The 23,765-nt window shown below is 43.7% G+C and overlaps 1 protein-coding gene across 1 annotated transcript in view; it reads right to left on the reverse strand.

The window, feature by feature from the left end:
• FRMPD4 (FERM and PDZ domain containing 4) overlaps positions 1 to 23,765 on the reverse strand; it is a 487,596-nt gene that overhangs the window by 43,921 nt on the left and 419,910 nt on the right. The window contains exons 6-7 of the mRNA XM_088481199.1: positions 19,185 to 19,289; positions 12,652 to 12,759 (exon numbers count right to left, since the gene is read on the reverse strand). Coding sequence (XP_088337325.1) covers positions 12,652 to 12,759; positions 19,185 to 19,289 — 213 coding nt within the window. The remainder of the gene's footprint in view (positions 1 to 12,651; positions 12,760 to 19,184; positions 19,290 to 23,765) is intronic.

Raw genomic sequence — 23,765 nt, forward strand, 5'->3', positions numbered from 1 at the left:
GCTGTGTAGTGTAGTGTAGTGTAGTGCTGCTGTTGTCCACTACTTCAAAGTCCATAGGGGCTGGCTGTGTTGTGCTGTGCTGCTGTTGTTAATAGGGGCTGTGTCCACTACTTCAAAGTCCATAGGGGCTGGCTGGACTGTGTTGTGCAGTCAGTTCTCCATAGGGGCTGTGTCCACTCCAAAGTCCTGTGCAGTGTCCCAGTCCTAAAGGGGTGCTGTAGTGTTGTCCAGGGGGTGCTCTGTCCATCAGGGGTGCTCCCCCCAAGTGCTAAAAAAATAATATATTTTCTGTGTTTGTGAATTGTGTGCGCAGTAGCCGCACGTGCATCAACAAAGTAGTGCCAAGCGTGCGCCTGTGTCATAAGTAAAGGGCCGGCTGGCTTGACCGTTAAAGGGTGCTGTAACCCCCAAAGTACACTCCAGTCCAAACCAAAAACAAAATTATTTTCTGTGTTTGTGAATTGTGTGCGCAGTAGCCGCACGTGCATCAACAAAGTAGTGCCAAGCGTGCGCCTGTGTCATAAGTAAAGGGCCGGCTGGCTTGACCGTTAAAGGGTGCTGTAACCCCCAAAGTACACTCCAGTCCAAACCAAAAAAAAAATTATTTTCTGTGTTTGTGAATTGTGTGCGCAGTAGCTGCACGTGCATTAACAAAGTAGTGCCAAGCGTGCACCTGTGTCATAAGTAAAGGGCCGGCTGGCTTGACCGTTAAAGGGTGCTGTAACCCCCAAAGTACACTCCAGTCCAAACCAAAAAAAAAATTATTTTCTGTGTTTGTGAATTGTGTGCGCAGTAGCCGCACGTGCATCAACAAAGTAGTGCCAAGCGTGCGCCTGTGTCATAAGTAAAGGGCCGGCTGGCTTGACCGTTAAAGGGTGCTGTTACCCCCAAAGTACACTCCAGTCCAAACCAAAAAAAAAATTATTTTCTGTGTTTGTGAATTGTGTGCGCAGTAGCCGCACGTGCATCAACAAAGGAGCAGCGCCAAGCGTGCGCCTGTGTCCCATAAGTAAAGAGCCGGCTGGCTCATTTCTTAAAGGCTGGTGTAACCCACAAAGTGCACTACTCTCCAGCAAAAATAAAGAAATATTTTATGTGTTTAGCCGCACGTATATATCAAATCGATATAACATAAATGGAGGACCAAACTTTCTCAGATAAAAATAAAATAGAGAAAGATCAAGAACCACTTCCTCCTAGTGCTGAAGCTGCTGCCACTAGTCATGACATAGACGATAACATGCCATCAACGTCGTCTGCCAAGGCCGATGCCCAATGTCATAATAGAGGGCACATACAATCCCAAATGACAAAGTTCAGGAAAATGACCTTGAAAAAAACATTTAAATCAGCTGAAGAGAAACGTAAACTTGCCAATATGCCATTTACAACACGGAGTGGCAAGGAACGGCTAAGGTCGATCCCTAGTATGTTCATGACTAGTGGTTCAGCTTCACATGACGATGGAAGCCCTCCTCCCACTAAAAAAATCAAAAGAGTTAAGCTGGCAAAAGCACAGCGAAGAACTGTGCTTTCTAAGAAGATATCACAAATCCCCAAGGAGAGTCCAAGTGTGGTGGTGGTTGCGATGCCTGACCTTCCCAGCACTGGACGGGAAGAGGTGGCTCTTTCCACCATTTGCACGCCCCCTGCAAGTGCTGAAAGGAGCACCCACAGTCCACTTGCTGATATGCAAATTGAAGATGTCACTGTTGAAGTACAACAGGATGAGGATACTGGTGTAGCTGGCGCTGAGGAAGTTGGCGAGGAGGATTCTGATGGTGATGTGGTTTGTTTAAATCAGGCTCCGGGGGAGACAGTTGTTGTCCGTGGGATGAAAAAGCCCATCACGGTCATGCCTGGGCAGAAGACCAAACATTCCACCTCTTTGGTCTGGCAATATTTCTATCCAAATCCGGACAACAACTGTCTTGCCATATGTACCATATGTAAAGGTGAAATAAGTAGGGGTAGGGACGTTAACCACCTAGGAACATCCTCCCTTATACGGCACCTGCAGTGCGTTCATAAAAAGTTACTGTCAAGTTCAGAAACTTTGGCTAAGACCGTAAGCAGTCCAGGGACACCTAAATCCCATTGTCCTGTTGTATCCAAGCGCCTGCAAACCACACCGTCAACTCCCTCCTCGTCAATTTCCTCCTTAGTCAGGATCGGAAGTAGTCCTGCAGGCCATGTCACTGGCATGACTGACTCTCCTATCCGGGATTCCTCCGGAGGATCCTGCATTGCTACGCCTACTGCTGCCGCTGCTGCTGTTGCTGCTGCTGGGAGTTGTTCATCATCCCAGAGAGGAAGTAGGAACACCACTACTTTTACTAAACAATTGACCCTCCAACAGTCCTTAGCGAGGAGGATGAAGTACGACAGCAGTCATCCTGAAGCAAAACGTATAACTGAGGCCTTGACTGCTATGTTGGTGTTAGACGTGCGTCCGGTATCCGCCATTAGTGCAGTGGGATTTAGACAATTGATGGAGGTAGTGTGTCCCCGGTTCCAAATCCCGTCTAGATTCCACTTCACTAGGCAGGCGATACCGAGACTGTACAGAAACGTCAGAAAAAGTGTCCTCAGTGTCCTGAAAAATGCCGTTGTACACAATGTCCACTTAACCACGGACATGTGGACAAGTGGAACAGGGCAGACTAAGGACTATATGACTGTGACAGCCCACTGGGTAGATGTATCACCTTACGCAGCAACAGCAGCAGCGTCACCAGTAGCAGCATCTCAGAAACGCCAGCCCGTTACAAGGCGGGCTACGCTGTGTATCACCGGTTTCAGTAAGAGGCACACCGCCGACAACCTCTTAGAGAAACTGAGGGAAATCATCGCCCAGTGGCTTACCCCACTTAGACTCTCCTGGGGATTTGTGATATCTGACAACGCCACCAATATTGTGCGGGCATTACATCTGGGCAAATTCCAGCACGTCCCATGTTTTGCTCACACAATAAACTTGGTGGTGCACAATTTTCTGAAAAGCGACAGGGGTGTGCAGGAGACGCTTTGGGTGGCCCGAAAAATTTGTGGCCACTTTCGCCATTCAGCGACTGCGTGCCGAAGACTGGAGCGCCAGCAAACACTCTTGAACCTGCCCCGCCATCACCTGAAGCAAGAGGTTGTGACGCGGTGGAACTCAACCCTCTATATCTTCAGAGGATGGAGGAGCAGCAAAAGGCCATACAAGCCTATACATCCACCTATGACATAGGCAAAGGAGGGGGTATGCACCTGACTCAAGCGCAGTGGAGAATGATTTCCGTGTTGTGCAAGGTTCTCCAGCCCTTCGAACTTGCCACACGTGAAGTCAGTTCAGACACTGCCAGCTTGAGTCAGGTCATTCCCCTCATCAGGCTTTTGCAGAAGCAGCTGGAGAAAGTGAAGGAGGAGCTAAGACAGAGCGATTCCGCTCGGCATGTGGGACTTGTGGATGAAGCCCTTCATTCGCTTTGCCAGGATTCCAGGGTGGTCAATCTGTTGAAATCAGACCACTACATTTTGGCCACCGTACTCGATCCTAGGTTTAAAGCCTATGTGGTGTCTCTCTTTCCGGCCGACACAAGCCTGCAGAGGTGCAAAGACCTGCTGGTGAACACACTGTCAGCTGAAGCGGAACGTGACACGTCAACGGCTCCTTCTTCATTTTCTCCCGCAACTGGGGCTGCCAGGAAAAAACTTAGGTATCCTAAGCAACCCGCTGGCGGTGATGCAGGGCAGGCAGGACCAAGTCTGGACATCTGGTCCGGACTGAAGGACCTGGCAACAATTTCTGACATGTCTACTGTCACTGCATATGATACTGTCACCATTGACAGAATGGTGGAGGATTACATCGGTGACAGCATCCAAGTAGGCATGTCAGACAGTCCATACCTGTACTGGCAGGAAAAAGAGGCAATTTGGAGGCCCCTGTACAAACTGGCTCTATTTTACCTGAGTTGCCCCCCCTCCAGTGTGTACTCCGAAAGAGTGTTTAGTGCAGCCGGGAACCTTGTCAGCGAAAGGCGTAGGAGGTTGCTTCCACAGAATGTGGAGAAGATGATGTTCATCAAAATGAATTATCAGCTCTTCCAGGGAGACCAGCCTCCAGAACGTACAGAGGGACCTGTGGTGGTGGATTCAAGTGGGGACGAGTTAATACTTTGTGAGGATGAGGATGTACACACTGAAGAGGGTGAGGAATCGGTGGATGAGGAGGATGAGGATGACATCTTGCCTCCGTAGGGCCAGTTTGTGCAGGGACACATTAATTGTCAGTTTGTTTTGTGGGAGCCCAAACGAACCAATCATTTCAGCCACAGTTGTGTGGCAGACCCTGGCGCTGAAATGATTGGTTTGTTAAAGTGTGCATGTCCTGTTTATACAACATAAGGGTGGGTGGGAGGGCCCAAGGACAATTCCATCTTGCACCTCTTTTTTTTCTTTGCACTATGTACAGTTTGGGGCCTAGTTTTTCAAACTGCCATCCTGTCTGCCACTGCAGTATCACGCCTAGATGGGTCACGTGTTTGTGCCGCCCACTCGTGTCGCTTAGCATAGTCATCCAGCTACCTCGGTGCAACCTTTTGGACATAAAAACACTATTGTGAGGTGTGAGGTGTTCAGAATAGACTGGAAATGAGTGGAAATTAAGGTTATTGAGGTTAATAATAGCATAGGAGCAGAAAAACCTAGAAATTCTGTGATTTTAGCTGTTTTTATGGTTTTTTTTAAAAAAATACAGATCCAAAACACAAAACCCAGAACCCAAAACACGGAAGGGTGGTTTTGGCAAAACCAATCCAGATCCAAAACACGAAGAAAGATCCAGATCCAAAACCAAAACACAAAACACGAAAAGTGGCCGGTGCACACCCCTAGTAAAAATGCTAATTTTCATCCGCTTTTGTATAAATAAAGTCATGATGAATAGACCCCTAAGAAACACAATGACAAAAAATAAATAGGGACAGCTAAAAACAAGGCAAAATTAAAATATAAGAAAAATTACAGTTATGTAGAGGATTCTTGCAGGTGCGGATGAAAAGAAATACCTATGGTAAACTTTTATGCTTTAGTATACCCTACAAACCTTATTTTATGTATAGGGCATTGAGAGATGACAAGGATTGTTAAACGGGAAGTGTTAAGTACAATGAAAGAGGAAAGTAGATAAACATATTTCGGATTAGGTAGATTCTGGCACTAATTAAACAATCCTGGTTGCAATATCATGGTTTAGAGACTTAATACTATCCTTAATGAGACAGCAAGATTTTAATGTCTAAGTGGGAATGTTGATCAGATATGTGATGACCGCTGATTAACAAATAATCTTCTTATATCAGCAATTATAATTAGTATCTAAAACAGTGGAAGAAATGGGAACTGGTATGGATGTACTGTATTTCTTACTGAATATTATTCAGCTTTCCATTATAACGAATATCATATTCTGAGTTTAAATTATAGAATGAGCAAAGCATGTACAACACTGCATTATATTTATTAGTACCAAGACAGGGGTGTTTGGGCACCAAAGTAAAAATGATAAATTGGTGACAAAGCTAATTACCAATTGTAAGCTAAATAATATGTCATTTTGGTTTTATTCTTGTGTGCTGTAAAACTCAAAAATATATTCATACACCTAGATAGCTAATGGTGCTAATGGTAGTACAGAACAAAATCTATTGTACTCCTAAGCAGGGGCGTAGCGAGGGTGGTCCTGGGGAAGTTCATGCTCTGGGCGCCTCCCCCAGCCAGGGCACAGGAGATCAGACATCCAACGGAGGGCGGATCACCTGCAGAGCCTGAAGAGATCAATGACTCCAGACAGGGGGCATGGTGTGGGTGGAGCAATGCTTCACCCAAACCACGCCCCCAGCATGGAGTTACTGATTTCTCTATGTGTTGGAGACTCAGGCGACCCGCCCCCCCCCTGTCAGATGTCTGATCTCATGTGGTTGGAACTTATCTCCGAATTCAATTCCAGCCGGGTTTCGCATACGCGGATAGTCAATGCAAGAGGCGAAAAAGATTTGCCTCAGAAGAGCATGTAAAAAGAAGTGCAATTTTTTATTTTGGGGTGCAGAAGTTGGTAAACCACTCAGAACCCTTGGTAAACCCCCCCAAAGGACAAGTCACCCAAAAAAGGGGAAAAAAACCCAGGAAAACATCAAAAAACACCTTTGAAATGTGGGGTGAAAATTAAAAAAGTGGGGGGCAACTTCAAAAACTAGTGAAATAAGGTTCTGGGAGTGCTCCAAGAAGGGGCCAAGTGTTTTTGGTATCACAGGTGCTTGTATGCAGGAGGAATTTCGCTTTGTCTAAATCTTCACTTTAGAGACATTAAAATATGCTAGTACCCATTTTCCAGTACCTCAAATTGGATGGAACTACTTATTTTCAGAAAAATACACTGCCTTATGCCATTCTTCACCATTTTTACCAAGACGCTAATAGCAAGCAATTACCACCACTTAAGTACCCTAACTAGTTAAATTAGGGCTAATACTAAACTACAATAATGATTTCCGAGGCCACCCCATCTCTTTCTGGGGTACAGAGTGATTCCCCCAATTCTGACAGTACTTTCCACCTCTTTTACATTCACCGTTTGCTGTTTTCGCATGTTTTGGAATTGAATACAGCGAATAGCGGGGACGCGCATGATAAGTTTGCATATATTTTATTAGTGGAATTACTTTAGTGGGTTGGAGTATATCTAACCCTCCATGCCCCAGTTTGAAACTGTCCCTAATGTTTACTTTTATTTTCACTGTTATATGCCGCTACATGCTAGACACGCCCCCTGCCTGGCACACTTGGGGGGGAGCGCGGAAGCACACACATGCTTCGGGCGCCATGGCTACACACTACAACTCTGCTCCTATGAATTGTGACAATAAGGCTAACTGGAGAGGGTGTATAGTGTGTCCTACATATTTAAGAATTTAAGATGTGTATAGCTGAGCTGTGTTATCCATTAAGCAACCTATGCTCCTGTCCAATGGGACCAAAAATAGTGTAGTTATTTGAGGGTTGTTGTTTTTTTTTTACAAAAATAGTGGAAAGTGGCCCCAACCCTATATCTTGCCTAGGGCCTAAAGAGTTCCTAATTAGGCCCTTTTCTTGAATGTCTTTGCATACTCATGAAAGGAGAATAGGAAAAAAAAACATCATTGTATCATTTCTATGCTGCCTATGAATAGTGTTTCAATAAACTTATTTCTAGGTTATCTATACAGTGAATTCAACCTTATTAAAAACAAAACAAAACACTGCTTTGCCTCCATGTCAAAATGGCAGAAAATGACATGAACGAAGAATAGCATATTCTCCATATTATCCATGGAGACTTCATACAAATTAACTTTTATTCTTTGATAATACTGTACATAGACCAGAATGGGTTTCTCACTTTAAGGTGTTGTTTGTAATAGTGTATATTTAATATCAGATCTAAAGCACAAGGAAATATTTTGTTCGTCATTTTTACAAGGTCAAGTACTGGCAGGTTGAAAGCCAGACATTTGGTACAGAACAGCTATAACAGTATGCTATTACAATGCTTTATTGAGGCATACATGGCCTGAAACCCATTAAGCAATGAGTATTACTGAGTACAAAAGGTTACAAACCAGGGTCACAAAGAAAATTAGAGAGGAGCGGTAGTCTGCTACAATGCCTGCAAAACACATTTTGATGCCTATAAAAAATGTCTGAATGTATTGATGTAAGTATAGAGAGCACAATCTACAATTATCTTTTTATTTTTAAAACTTTGAGCTCTTATTTACATTGTAGTTATTAAATAAAATAATGTGTCTTATGCTGGAGGTTTTCTGTCATTACCATGACAATCAACTTATGTGAATATAGTACGAACCCTGATAAGGAATAGATTGGTTAATGTTAAACTAAAGATAAAATAACTCTGAAAAGTGATGCTTACTCAGTGCATTCATACATATAATTTTTCTTTAGCAAATTGTAAATTTAATGGTCTCGCATTTAGGGCAGCCAAGAAATCGTCCAGGTCCAGAACTAAGGTGGTGTGCGTAAGCATAGCCACGACTTGTAGAGTACCCTCTGCCAGGGGCGGAATGGGGTGGAAAACCAGCCTGGGAAATTTCTCGAAGCAACCCTTATGGGGGTGGGTCTGTTGAGGGGGTGGGTCTGTGGAGGGGAGGGGTCTGTGGAGGAGGGCAGGATACTCCCTACTCTTAGGGCCTGGAGGGGCTTTTTCAAGACACTGAGGGGAGCAGTGTTGGCAACAGAAATTTTGGTTAACGATACACTCTTTTTGGGGACCCCCATCCCTCTGCACTAGGTACAGGCCATTCAGTTTGGAAGTCTTTTTTCTTACTGATATGGTGTTTCCTCTGCAACAGGGAACCTCTAAATAGTTTGACCATCACTGGACAGCGTCTTCAGCCGGTATTCTATTCATGTAAATCACATTTTACGTAGAAATATAACCAATGTCTTCATTATAACTAGATAATGTATAGTAACAGTGAGTGTTTGTGCAGGGCAAAATGTGAATTTCCCTGAATAAACAAGTTCTGTGTCTTTCCAGGCCCCCGTGTTACTACAGACACCCCTACATCTCTCCATCCCCAGGCTCCCCTGTGTCTCTCCATCTCCAGGCCTCCATGTCTCTCTCCAGGACCCCCTGTGTCTCTCCATACCCAGGCCCAAATGTAGCTCTCAGGCTCATTCCCCCAGACCCAGTGTGTCTCTCAACCCCATTCTCTCAGACCCAGTGTGCATCTCTGACACATTCCCCCAGACCCAGTGTGTGTCTCTCAGACCCATTCCCCCAGCTCCAATCTGTGTCTCAGCCCCAGTGTCTGTCAGCCTCATTGCTCCCAGTCACAGTGTGTCTCAACCCCATTCCCCAACCCCAGTGTGTGTCAACCTCATTCACCTCAGCCCCAATGTGTGCCTCAACCCCATTCCCCAGCCCAGGTGTGTTTCTCAATCCCATTCCCCAGCCCCAGTGTGTTTCTCTGCCCCATTCCCCAGCCCCAGTTTGTGTCTCAGCCCCAGTGTGTGTCAGCCTCATTCCCCCCAGCCCCCGTGTGCCCCAGCCCCAGTGTGTGTCAGCCTCATTCTCCTCAGATCCAGTGTGTGTCTAAACCCTATTCCCCAGTGTGTGGCTCAGCCTCATTCCCCCCAGCACCTGTGTCTCAGCCCATGTGCCCCAGCCCCAATCTGTCAGCCTCATTCCCCCATCACCTGTGTGTCAGCCTGTGTGCCCCAGCCCCAATCTGTCAGCCTCATTCCCCCAACACCTGTCTCAGCCCCAATGTGTCAGCCTCATTCCCCCAGCACCTGTGCCTCAGCCCGTGTGCCCCAGCCCCAATGTGTCAGCCTCATTCCCCCCAGCACCTGTGTCTCAGCCCGTGTGCCCCAGCCCCAATGTGTCAGCCTCATTCCCCCCAGCACCTGTGTCTCAGCCCCAATGTGTCAGCCTCATTCCCCCCAGCACCTGTGTCTCAGCCCCAATGTGTCAGCCTCATTCCCCCAGCACCTGTTTCAGCCCATGTGTCCCAGCCCCAATGTGTCAGCCTCATTCTTCCCAGCACCTGTGTCTCAGTCCATGTGACCCAGCCCCATGTGTCAGCCTCATTCCCCCCAATACCTGTGCCTCAGCCCCAATGTGTTAGCCTCATTCCCCCAGCACCTGTTTCAGCCCGTGTGCCCCAGCCCCAATGTGTCAGCCTCATTCTCCCCAGCCCGTGTGCCCCAGCCCCAATGTGTCAGCCTCATTCCCCCAGCACCTGTGTTTCAGTCCGTGTGACCCAGTCCCAATGTGTCAGCCTCATTCCCCCAGCACCTGTTTCAGCCCGTGTGTCCTAGCCCCAATGTGTCAGCCTCAATTCCCCCAGCCCGTGTGCCCCAGCCCCAATGTGTCAGCCTCATTCCCCCCCAGTACCTGTACCTCAGCCCCAATGTGTTAGCCTCATTCCCCCAGCACCTGTGTCTCAGTCCGTGTGCCTCAGCCCCAATGTGTCAGCCTCATTCCCCCCAGCACCTATTTCAGCCCGTGTGCCTCAGCCCCAATGTGTCAGCCTCATTCCCACAGCCTGTGTGCCTCAACCCCAATGTGTTAGCCTTATTCCCCAGCACCTGTTTCAGCCCATGTGCCTCAGCCCCAATGTGTTAGTTTCATTCCCCTAGCACCTGTTTCAGCCCATGTGCCCCAGCCACAATGTGTTAGCCTCATTCCCCTAGCACCTGTTTCAGCCCATGTGCCCCAGCCCCTATGTGTTAGCCCCATCCCCGCCCGTGCAGACGCCTGTGTTGCGACTTACCTGCTGCTGCTCATTTTGGCTGCCCACTGCTTCTCTTGGCCGCGGTTGTCACTGTGCAGGCTGCTGTCCTATCCCGGAGGTGGGGGGTCAGGCGAGCTGCAGAGGAGCTGGACCGAGGCAGAGCCGTCAGTGAAGATTGACAGGCTCCTCTTCGCAAAGGCTTGTGAGAGGAACTGCTGCGGCTGTGCAGCTGCTCTCCCGTCAGCCATTTTTTTTTTATTATTAGCTGTTGTGCTGCCTGATCGGAGCTCTCCGATCGCAGCAGTGGGGGTGAGACCGGCCAACGTAAGGACGGGCCCAGTGGGAATCGGCCCGGTCTCCTGGCGACCCAATCTGCCCCTGCCCTCTGCTGAAGTCGTGCACTGCCACACCAAGGTGGTATGGTGGGGATGCGGTCACAATACCAACAGTCAGGATGCCGACGCTCAGAATGCCAGCACCGGAATCCCCACACACCTGTTAGAATCCCAGCACCAGAATCCTGACCGCCAGCATCCTGACAGTAAGTACTGAGGTTAGGGGGAGAGTTAGGGCTAGGCACTAGGGGGAGGGTTAGGCACTAAGTGGGGAGGATTAGATTTAGGGAGCAGAGGGGGTTAGGGTTAGGCACTGGGGAGAGGTTTGGTTTATGCAGCAGGATTAGGGAGAGGGGGAGGGTTAGGATACTGACTGACAGGTGTCAGTATCCTAACCCTTTCGGGATGCTGGTGTTGGGATTCTGACCACCAAGATCCCAAGCGCCGGCATCCCGTACCCAACCCATGTGGTGCGCCACCTTGGGGGCACACCTACAATCTAGAAAGCCCTGGCAGGTCCAGGCCTACAGAGAGATGACCTTGTTAGCAATTCCAACTGTGTACAAACAGACCACTTTACTTGTGAAAATGGCATACTACATGTGTAACACATTTGTTACCTTAAGGCTTCATATAAATGAACAATAAAAACATGCTAGTTGAAATAGAAGGAATTTAACCTCCCTTCAGGGAAGTTTTGAGACACATTCATTAATGTGGCTGAGAAGAGATTCGCCTAGTACTAGGGCGATTTTAATGACTGTATGTACATACAGATGTATCAACATACATCTATCCTCTGTGCGCTATAAGTCACGTTACATATAACGGGTGAGCGCCATGCAACTCAGTACCACAGAACATCTTTTCGTGCAGCTTTTCCCTTACAATTAAAATGATATGTGGCATGCCTATCTGCATGCGAAATGCTACGTAACAGTGTCAGCAGCTGTGATACTGTAACGTAGCATTTCACATGCAGATACAGCAGCAGACGCACACAGAGTATAAGCATGATGCATACAATTTGAATCAGCATAAGCCTCCTATTCGCATCGCTTTGCGAATAAGAAGCATTTTAGTGGAAAAAATCATACGGAAAGACACTCTGCGCTACCGAGTCATGCCACATCATGGTGCGACTAGAAGGCCTGTTTAATGCTCAAGGATGCTAGATGTATATGGACACATCTGTATGAGCCATTATAGTGTCTCATAATTATATATTATTATTTTAGTGTACTTGTTTTAGGGTCATTCATCCCACTCTGGATAAGGTAAAACTTGTCTTGCTTGAAAAAGACCCCAAATTGAGAAGAGAGCACTGAGAACTGCTGAGATTGTTGTCATATCAGACTTCTGCTCAAATCGTACTGTACAATATGATGAATGTTGAATATAAATATGTCACTATCTTGATAGGTATCTTGGGCGTTAACTCAATGATCATGAGGCTAACCATGGAGAAAGCAGTTGTTCATGTATGTTGTATGTAATATATATGTTTAACGACAGTATGGAAAGAATGTGTACACACTTCCTCTCTCTTACAAAGGCATAACATTTTTCATACATATATATTTATATCTTTAGTTCAAATGCTTTTTGTTTAAGGTGTTGTAATCATGTTGTTCCAAAAAATACATATTCCTGTTTCACTTAAATGGTATTAGTTCAAATAGTTTCTTGAAACACCCTACATATATTTCTTTTCATTTCAGAAAAAGAAAAAAAAAACTCAAACAGTGCAGAATGCTGTTTGTTACTATGACTAAATAAACATGTTGTTAAACTTGATGTTGATGTTTTTGTGCTGTCTATATTCATTTAACTCTATGTTGATCTAGACATGTATGCTCTAGTTTAGTTTATTTTTACACTATAGAAACTGTGCTAATTGGCAAATTTCATTAGGAGTCAGACTGAGATGCAGTATAAAATGTACATTCTACAATATTCTATACATTAATAGGGAAACGTGATACAAGTTTTTTTTTTAAAATATGTTAAAGGAGAAATGCTGCTCTCACCTTTATAGAAGTACCACTGTCGAAACGAAATGATTTGGTTTGTCCATTTTCTAAATACACCTTAAGGACATTTGGCATGAAAAGAAGGGAATTGTCCTTCACTGTTTCCTAATGAATTGTGAGGAAGAAATAGTTCAGATTAGCATTTCTTAAAGCAATGGTTGAAGAACTGTAAGTGATATGATTAGTTAAAATAATAAGAAAAAAAATTAAATAATAAAAAATGTATGACAAATGCAAGTACTTTATATTGTATGTGAAATATGTTATAAAATGCCATATACATTATTTATTATATCTTAAATTTAATTTATATCCTTTAATTAGTTGAAGACAATTAATTTAGCTTTAGAATTTTAGGCCAATATTCACTTCTCTGGACACAATAGAATATGGTACCCAACCAGTGCTAAATTTTCTGTACACCTCCTATGGGGTACAAGAGAAATTGACGATGCTGGTGGTTATAAAGTGCTGACATTCCGACAGCATTTTGCGGGGGGATGTAGAAATGAGACCGGCAGCCGCGATGCCTCCGGTCTCAATACCGACAGGGGAATCTAGACAAGGGACTTAAGATAGGCGTCGAAATGCCGTTGCCTATCTTAATCCTGATGCCGGAACGCTGAAGGATGCCAGCCCGTACAAGGTAAGTCCGGGGCGCTCTTAGTGTTAGCTACATAAGGGGGGGGGGGTTTAGGTTTAGGGAGCGTAGCAGGTTTAGGGTTAGGTTTTTTTTGGGGGGGGAGGTTTGGGCTAGGCACCCCTAGGGGGGAAGGTTAGGATAGGCACCACTGGGGGGGGTTAGGCACTAAGGGGGGAGGGTTAGGTTTAGGCACGAAGGGGAGAGACTTAGGTTTAGGCACTAACTGGGAGTGTTAGGGTGCATGGTTGGGAGGGTTAGGGTTAGGCTACAAAAAGGGAGGGTTATGGAGGAAGGGTAAGTATACTTACCTGATACCTGTCGGGATACCAAGAATCTGGATGCAGCTGTCTGTATTATGACAGAACGCATCCAGACAGCCGGCATTACATACCGATTCCTTTGCGGCTATCATCCGCAGTAGAATTGCCTCTCTAGTGTTACAAACATTATAGAACAGTATATGAATGTATATCCTATGCACTGTAATGCATTTAGGATTATTGGGTTGCTGTGTATTTTAATGAACTTGGGTTAAAAGTCAAATATAGCATACAATAACATAAATTCAAATGTATTTAAATAAGACCATTGGATACATTTATTATTATATATGTAACTTGATAAAAAGTAGTTGAAAGTCAAGGAATAATGAACTGATGTAAGGTACAGTCTTGGGGTAGATTTAGAGTTAAGCAAAAATATGACTCAATTAAATAGAAATGACCTATCACGGCCATACAATTGTACAAGTTGCATAAGTCATTTAATAAAATAAAGGCTCGTATTCAATTTGGGAGTGAAAAGTCCGTGCTGGACTTTTCACTCCACATTGGAGCTTTTCCTGGGATAAAGTATCGGGCGCGTGCCCGCTTTATCCCCGTATTCAATTTAAAATCAGAGAAAACAGGACCCGGTGAATTGGGATCTACAAAAAAAAATGGGAATTTTCAGGAAATAATTGTAGGATCCCCCTAAAGATGTCCAGACATGGGGGATCACTATGGGTACCCCCATTTTTGCCTGCAAAAGAAAGCCAGGTTTTTAAATAGCAGGTGTTTTTTCCTGACATTGAAGAAGTGATGCAGAAGAGCACTTATGTTATTTTTTTTGTTTTTTTAAGTGGTCCCATCAAATTTGGGGTACATGAAAATGGGTACTAGCATATTTTTAAGTAGCTAAAGTATTTTTTTTTTATTCTACAAAAATGCACCTGCAGCTAATAGCCTATTCTAGAAAACACCTGCCGCATATTTGCAGAATAGCCCCGAACCTATTTCCCTATTTTTAAACACTGTTTTCCCTTTTTTTTTTCACCCCAAATTTTTTATTTCTTTTTTGGGGGTGTCCCTATTTTTAAAAAAAAACTTTTTTTGACACAGTTTATTTTTAAATGTAATTCCCAGGGGTGCATTTTTTTAAGCCTGCACTCCTAAACCCCAATTCGGCACTTTTTTTCGCCATGTAAAACATGGTGACAAGTTATCCCCGTTTTTTTTCAAAGACTTTTCGAACCTGCAAAAAGTCTTTGAAATTGAATATGGGGATAATTGAAATAGGCGAAAATGACGTCATCGCCGATTCCGACTTTTCACAGCCTAATTGAATACCTCCTAAAGTAGTATTAAAACAAAATTTATCGATTATTGTGGTCAAACATAATATTTTTAAGAGAGAAAAAGTTCAATGTTATGAATTTGCTGAATATTTTTGTTAGTTTAAATATAATCAGCCAATCACAGTGAGTCTCAATTCATTTTATCTTTTAATCAGTGAAATCATTATACTACTTTTCAATCTACACTGATTGTTTAAGTAGAAATGTTATCTCATCTTACGGACGTGTAATCATATAAAAAACAATAATAATTATGCATATTTTTAATTTATTCATCTAGTATAATGTACAGCCTTTTAATTGTCATTTTTTTTTAAATTGTGATTTAAAAACACAGGGCCCCATTTATCAATGAATCTAAATATCAGCGGCATATTTTGTTTAGTATCGCAGTGATATTAATGAATATGCCACTGGTATTCATCATTACTTACCCCACCAGCGAGGTCCAGCAACGATCTCTCTCCTCAGCAGCGTCTCCAGCTCTGTTGCTGGCAGCCTTTCGCTGGCAGCAACGGGTTTCTGTGTCACGCAGAAGCCCAACGGTGATCCGGCAGTGCTTGGAAGGCTTCGCTGAAGCTGGAAAGGCTGCTGCCGGGACAATGGGTACTCCATCACTCTTGCCATCTCAAGATGCGAGAGCAGTGAAGTAAGAAACAGGGGTAATCTTAGATTACTGCTGTTTGTTAAATACTGAAAGGATGACATAACCCCTTTAGCGAGTGCATCGTAGTTAAATAGGGCCCACAGTTTATGAGTGATTTATTTAAATGGGATATTTGTAACGACTTTTACATACTGTGTTCCAGACTGTGCTGGTAATAGAATAGCTGGATTTTATGAATACATTATATTTTCAACATGTGTTCTACATGCCACCTATACTTATAGATCATGTCTTGTCTGTCATATAAACATAGAGTTCTGATATGGGTCAGGTTTATCCTTCCAGTCATTCCAAACAGAATTTGATATGCAGTAGACCTGTAGTTGATATGTGCTAAATACATATACACATAGATGTTCAGATGCAAGTGGCACAGAGAGCATTCATCTGAATTGTCCATTCCTTTTATTGGTACTTTTAGCATGTTGAAAACTTACTGAAAGGAATGGGATATTAAAATGAATGGGATATAATTCTCTGGTAAAAAATAATAAAACATACCTAAAAATATTACACCCCCTTAATATATACTGTATAGCAATTGCAAGTACTAGATAGGCATCAAATTGGGTTACTTGTAGCATTATCAGGATGCAGTATGCATCATTTAACAAGTAGTTACATAATAGCTGGCAGCAGTTCCTCAATAGAAGAGGCAAAAATCATACTGGTCACAGTGGAATGTGAAACGCTGTATCCAACATGAATGATGTCTGGTGAGCAGGCAATTCTATTTAACTGACGGAAAAAGATGCAACAAGTAGAAATATTTTGTTTGAAGATGTGCGGTACATTCACGCAAGCAATATGTTCTCTTGATCATACAGAATGGAATTGGTATCTTAGATGTAATCTGGCTATCAGGTTTTATAAATAGGGTGGCCTTAGATAACAAGCTTTATACAGTATATTACACCATTAGAGTTTATGATAAAAATAAATAAAAATAAGAGATACATAACATAATAGTGTTAGTCATGGAATTTGCTCTGTCAGCACAACTATTACAGGGGTGAAAAGTGTTGCCTATATGTGGAAATGTATTGTGTGCTGTAGAGAGTCTGTGGGTGTATTTCTTGTTTTACATGTGAGTTGGATGAAGATTTTTAACTTGTTGTTTGGCTCCTTAAAACAACACTGTGAATTATATTAATACTGGTGAATCACTAATTTATACTATAGCAGATTATGTTGTGGATGTGACTCACATAAGCCAAACCACTGTTACCTAAGTATACTTTTCTAATTAAATATTAATGTTTTTCAACAAAATCAGATGATCTATGTGTCCAATTTTAAGTCTAAAACAATGTGTACAAGCTGGTCTAGGAAGAGACTTATGTAGCTTACTTATGGGCAATGTGATTTCACAAACCACATACTGTATGCATTGAATCTTAATTCTTCTTGTCTCATCATGCTTTTTTATTTTTGCCATATTTTTTAATACAATAGGTCCTATAAAAGCAGCAGACTTTTTGCCAATACTATTGTGACTGGACCGATCATTTATCACCTACAGTAGGGGTTTATTTTTTATAAAGGAGCAAAGGCGTCAGTACTGCAATTTACTTAATCAAAACATGGATTCAGCAGCTTTTCCGGTCTCTTTATGAAGGGACAATTAGATTTTTGCTACAAAAGCTAAGAACGGCCAAGACAGGATATATAATGGAGCAATACTAAAAAGTGTAATGAGATCAAATATATCCATACGTTTAATGAATGCATTAAAGTCAATAAACAAAACCCACAAAATAATCTAAATATAATTATTATTAAAAAAAATTGCAAAAAATAGAGTTTTGCTGTGTTTTTTTTTTTTTTTATATCTTGAATATTGCAATTGCTGAAAACTGATGTCCGTGAAACATCTACCTGCATAACAACCTCATAGGACAAGCATTTCATTTACATCTTTGCAAATAACAAATACTTAAACAAAAATTGCAAAATGCTTATTCACTCTGGTGCAATAATAAGCTATTCCATGTGTTGTACATTTGTTAAACAAGACACAAAAGTTATATTTCTTGTTGCTATAGCATCACTTGAAATACACAGTCTGTATTACTATGATAGAATACCAGCAGGATTTATATTCAATATTAAAGTAGAATTATAAATAAACTCACACTACTGGATTCAACAATATGCTCACATAGCTCTCCCCCTCTCACATAGCTGTGTGAGAGGGGGAGCTATGTGAGAGGTGGAGAGCTATGTGAGAGGGGGAGAGCTATGCGAGCGGGAGAGAGCTGTGTGAGAGGGGGAGAGAACTATGTGAGAGGTAGAGAGCAATGTGAGAGGGTGAGAGAGCTATGTCGGAGGGGGAGAGAACTATGTGAGAGGTAGAGATCTGTGTGAGAGGGTGAGAGAGCTATGTGAGAGGGGGAGAGCTATGTGAGAGGGGGAGGGAGCTATGTGAGAGGGGGAGAGAGCTATTTGAGAGGGGGAGCTATGTAAGAGGGAGATAGCTGTGTGAGAGGGGGAGAGCTATGTGAGAGGGAGATAGCTTTGTGAGAGGGAGAGAGCTATGTGAGAGGGTGAGAGAACTATGTGAGAGGTAGAGAGCTGTGTGAGAGGGTGAGAGAGCTATGTGAGAGGGGGAGAGAACTATGTGAGAGGTAGAGAGCTGTGTGAGAGGGTGAGAGAGCTATGTGAGAGGGGGAGAGCTATGTGAGAGGGGGAGGGAGCTATGTGAGAGGGGGAGAGAGCTATTTGAGAGGGGGAGCTATGTAAGAGGGAGATAGCTGTGTGAGAGGGGGAGAGCTATGTGAGAGGGAGATAGCTCTCCCCCTCTCACATAGCTCTCCCCCTCTCACACAGCTATCTCCCTCTCACATAGCTCCCCCTTCAAATAGCTCTCTCCCCCTCTCACATAGCTCTCCCCCTCTCACATAGCTCTCCCCCTCTCACACAGCTATGTCCCTCTCACATAGCTCCCCCTCTCACATAGCTCTCCCCCCCTCACAGCCTCCCCACCTCACACAACTCCCCCACTCACACAGATACCTCCACACACAGATCCCCTGAGCAGAGCACAGACTACCCCCTCCCCTCGCTGCACAGATCTCCACCCTCACACCTCTCCCATCAAAAATATCTCCTTCCAACCTTGTGATTTTGTGCTCCTCTCATCATGCTGCTGGATGCACAGCTCACGGAGGGGTGGCATACTAATGAGTCAGTCTGAATCATAATAAGACTGCTGGCTGCGGGCACTGCCATTAATTCCACCCTTGACAGCTAGGGCCCCGAGCTCGGTGGAAGCAGCATGCATGCAGAGGAGAATGGAGGGGGCGGAGCCAGAGCTGACAGCCCTCTCTGTGTAAATGGCCGCACGCTGTAGTTATGGTTAAAGCAGCATGCAGCCAGTCTAATAACTTGATGGCCCAAATAATTCCTTTTGGGACCAGAGTAGACCAGCAGGTTGCGGTACCCTGTAAGTGCGCTGCGGCACCCCAGGGTGCTGGGGCGCACAGTTTGGGAAACACGGATACAAACATAATTGTATCTTAATATTTTGCTAGTTCTGTGTCAGTATAGTAGGCATCTCGGTAGACCTCTTTCAAACCATGGATATGAAACCTGTGCATACTTACCGAAACCTGTCCGTTAATTATCACTTCCTCTGAAAATCGAACTTTCACTGGATTAGACTTCAACCTTGCCTTTTTTGCAGCGCTAATGAATGCTGATTTTGGTGACTTGTGGAGACAAAAAAGGATGAGACATTAATGTTGAAGAACAAACATAATGCATCTAAAATACAGATTTTATTTTTTATCTGGTCTATATTCGCTATTATCCCACAGAATAAGATATAAAAAATGTTGATTAGTCAATCTGCATCCTGCATTTACTTTTATACAATGGGGCATATTTTTTAAATATTTGCAGGATACCCCCTGAAAAAAGTTCTGGACTGTAGATAGACAGTAATTAAATAGACAATGTCTAGTTAGATACCAGGGGCCAAATGTAATAAGGTGAGAGCTTAGAAAATGCAAGAGTTTTCTCACACTTTTTAAACTCTGCCAATGTAATAGAGTCCGAGAACAAAGCAAAAGAGCAAACTTGTATGTTTTTCAGACTTAAAAAACTCTCACAATTTAAACTCTCATAAAACTCGACCAATGTGAGAGATTACTGCTAAACTCTCACATTTTCTAAACTCTCTCCCTATTACATTTGGCCCCAGATGATAGAGACAAAAGTTCGACAGGGATAAAAGTTCGACAGGGACAAAAGGTCGACATGTATAAGGTCAACAGGTACAAATGGTTGACAGGGTCAAATGGTCTACACAAAAAAATGTTTGAAACAAAAATGGTCAACATATGATGTTTTTGTATTTGTGAGGGTTATGGTTTGGTTTGGTGTTAAGGTCAGGCACTTACTGGAGGGTTAGGGTTAGGCACTAGAAGGGATGGTAAGAGTCAAGCCCCTACCCCGACAGTTAGGGTTAGGCACCAGGAGGGAGGGTTAGGGTTAGGCACCAAGGGCAGGGTTAGGGTAAAGATTAACAAAAAAAACACGTGGCGACATTTTGACCCTGTTGACTACGTGTACCTGTCAACCTTTTGTCCCTGTCGAACTTTTGTCTGTCTAACATCTGGTGTCTACCTAGACATTATCTATCTAACTACTGTCTATCTCTTATACCACACCCATTTTCGTGGGGGTAATGGCATATATTAAGGATCCCCAGGTTATAAGAAGGAGGGACTGCAGCGCTATACTGTTGGATTTATTAAGTAGCTAACACCATCTGAAGATAGTGTTCACCTATAGAAGCCTACAGACTACCTTTCACATATGGGGAGAGAGATCCAAAGCATATGCAATTACTTCACTTGTCACTGATTACCAGAATGTGAGCCCCTACCTGGCAACTCAAAACATTTAAGCAAATAAAGTTTCCTTATTGCCATAAATTGCAGAGATAAGTGCAAAACACACTGTACATGCGCAGAACGGATATCCTCCTCCTAATCCAGCCCCCCGGCAGTGATGTAGCAGAGGGAATATATAAAAAATTTACAACTGCATATACAGTAACACATAGGGAGAGGGGCCCATTGACACTTGGGTGGGGGAAAGGGCTCTGACACTGGGACTTAGGAGCTCATTCAAACCCGCTCGCTAGATGCGTTCGCATGCTCTCATCGTATGCAAATCAGGCACATGCCCAGCAAGCAGGCGATCGCACAACAAGGCATTAGCACGCCCACCATGTCTTGGCATGTGTTCACTTTGTGTATGCAGACGCCCACCAGCTATTCATAAGACGCCCACTTGCGCACGTCATCTCCTGGAAGTGCATGAAAACATTGGTACATCGAGCACCATCGGATGTGCTCGCAGAGCTTGAGGTTGACTATACCTTGCCGCAAGCACTGCAATCACTTCAGTGTGAAATTCAACCAGGTGACGTGTACAATGACGCTGCCTGTTAATTATGCACACCTCTGAAATGGCGTTAAATCACTCATTAGTACCTCCACTCCCCCGTTTCTAGTGGCCTGCCCCTGTTACCACCCACAAATGGCCTCACCTGTCACTCATTCAATTGGGCTGTCTATGCTGGGTGAGCGAGTGCTTCCCGATCTTTTGCATACGCATGCGTAGATTGCAAATATCGGCCAGCTACGAGTTTTCGCATCCTAGCGAGTGGGTCTGAATCAGCTCCTAAATACCAGCAGGAGGTGTGATAATGCTGGGAATCTTTTGCCACTGGGAGTTTTTCTACTGGGGAGTGTGAGGTGATTTTACAATTGTACCCCCTATGTATATTATTTTTTAATAAAAACATTTAAATATAGTTTTAAAAATACATTCTAAACTTAAATAAATAAAAAAACACAAATTATAACTGTTTTTTGGGAAATAAAATACACCAGTAAGTGGTTAATAAAATGTAAAATTGGAAGAGTGTGAAATTAAATATTTCCTTTCACATTATATAGATCTGATAGATACTTTATTAGGTCTGCTCCCAAGTATATTCAATGGTTTGGTGTCAATCACAGAACTAATCCTATTACATCAACATGAGCACAAATTCTTAGGCCTCAGACTTAGGGGGTCATTCAGACCCGCTCGCAAGCGGGTCGATGTTCCCCACTGCGCATGCGCACGACGGAGGGAGCTCCGTCATGCGCATGCGCGAGACCCGGCGAGCGACGGGCTCACCATCGCTCCGGGTCTCGCACCAAAGGGGGCATGCTGTTGATGTTGATTGACAGCACGCCCCCTTTGGTGGGCGTGCCGGGGGCTTGCCTGCCAGACGGAGGCGTTCCCATGGGAACGCCTACCGTCTCAAGCCGGCCCCACTGACATCACTAGTGATGATGTCAGTGGGAGTGATTTTGGCTCTGATAGAGCCAAAATCACTCCAGGGCTTGCGGCAGCAAGACCCTACCGCAGGGTCTCTGTCGCAAGCCCGATGGTCGCGATGGTCAAGACCATCGCGACCATCATCATGTAGCTCCAAAAAAAGGTAGGATGGCCCTGATTCAGAGCGAGCGCTCTGGTCAGAGCGTTCAGCTCTGAATCAGGCCCTTAGCGCAATCTATCAGTGGGGGTGGTATAAAACATTGACGTTTGAACATTCGAAAATGAAAAAGCTGAATGTGCATTTCAGCAGAGCATCCAGTCCTTTATTAAAAAGGCAAGAGATGTAGGTGATTTTGTACCCCTCTCAAATTGGAAAAAAGTGTAGCCATTAGCTTCCATCATTGTATTTATTTTTCACTAAAGGCCCGTATTCAATTAGAGGCGAAAAGTCTGAATCCGCGGAAAAGTATCGCGCATGACGTCATTTCGCCAGGCGGAGAGTTTCCGCCGTATTCAATTCCAAAGACTTTTCGCGTACGCAAAAAGTCAATGCAATGTAATCAGCGGAAAAGTTTATGACTATGAATAGCAAGCGGAAAAAGTGCAGAATTGCGGTTTTGGGGTGTAAACTTCGGGAAACCCCCCTACACCCTTGTGATGGTCCCCAAAGCTAAACTGTGTCAAAAAATGTTTTAAAAAGACTTTGGAATACACCAAAAAAGTACTTTCATTTTGGGGATGAAAAATATCAAAGTTGGGGGACAAACTTAAAAACTAGCTGAATTGACTACAGGTGGGTCCCCAAGAATGGGGCAGGTGTTTTTTTTTATTGCAGGTGCTTGCGGAAGGTGGATTTTTTACGTGATTTAAAACTTCACTTTAACAACTTAAAAGTATGCTAGTACCCATTTTCAAGTACCCCGAATTTGCTGGGAGTAGTTATTTTCTCCCCAAAATATTGCTTAATGCTGTTCTTCACCACTTGTGTAAATGCGCTAATTAGCAGCAATTGGCACAACTTAAGTACCCCAAATGCCTTCATTAGGGCTAATCGGGAGCATCTATAGTGATCCCCAATTTCAGTGCTTCTTTTGCGGGTTGTCAAGCAGAGTTCCCCATTTTTGACAGGACTTTTCACCTGTTTCAGTTTCGCCGGGTGCCGTTTTCGCTTCCTTTCTAATGAAATATGGAGAATAGCGGGAGCGCGCACAATACTTTTCTGCATGCAAAACACGAGATGTAGGTGAAAAGTCAGGCCTGCGAAAAAGTATCGCGGTACGAAACTAATTGAATACAGCCCCAAGTCTTTATTGCATTTAAAAAAACAGGACCAATGTATCTAAATTACAGGATTGTGATTAGGTGTGGCCAAGACATTTGGTCACAGGTCCCATCTCTAAACTGAGTATTGTTTGTCTCCTTTAGGCAATTATAGCAGCAGCATCTCTCCTGACAGTTGCTACTGATTACCTGCCTGTAGTAAATGCCATTTGAACATCAGAAAAAATTGTCAACTAAAATTCCTTAAAGTCTCAAAGCAAATTCAGAATTTTTATTAGGTTTAGAGAACAATATGATCCTTGCCTTATTACATCTTAAGGGTATGCCCCGTCTCTAAGATATTATTAAACAATGCTGTCAAAACAGGGGCTATCAATTATCTGAGAGTTTTGTAAAGCTCAGGTGAATCTGTCTGATACAGGAGATTATCATTTAGGTAACAAACTGATAAAATGCAACACTTCCTGTTCTGGAAATTGTGCAAGCTCAATTTGCAAGGTGGACATACTGTAAGTCAGGTAACAATACTGTATATTTATATATAGACAAAAGATAGAAAATGT

This window comes from Taudactylus pleione, unplaced genomic scaffold, assembly GCF_031769625.1.
Source record: "Taudactylus pleione unplaced genomic scaffold, aTauple2 ptg000265l, whole genome shotgun sequence".
Taxonomy (NCBI): Eukaryota; Metazoa; Chordata; class Amphibia; order Anura; family Myobatrachidae; genus Taudactylus; species Taudactylus pleione.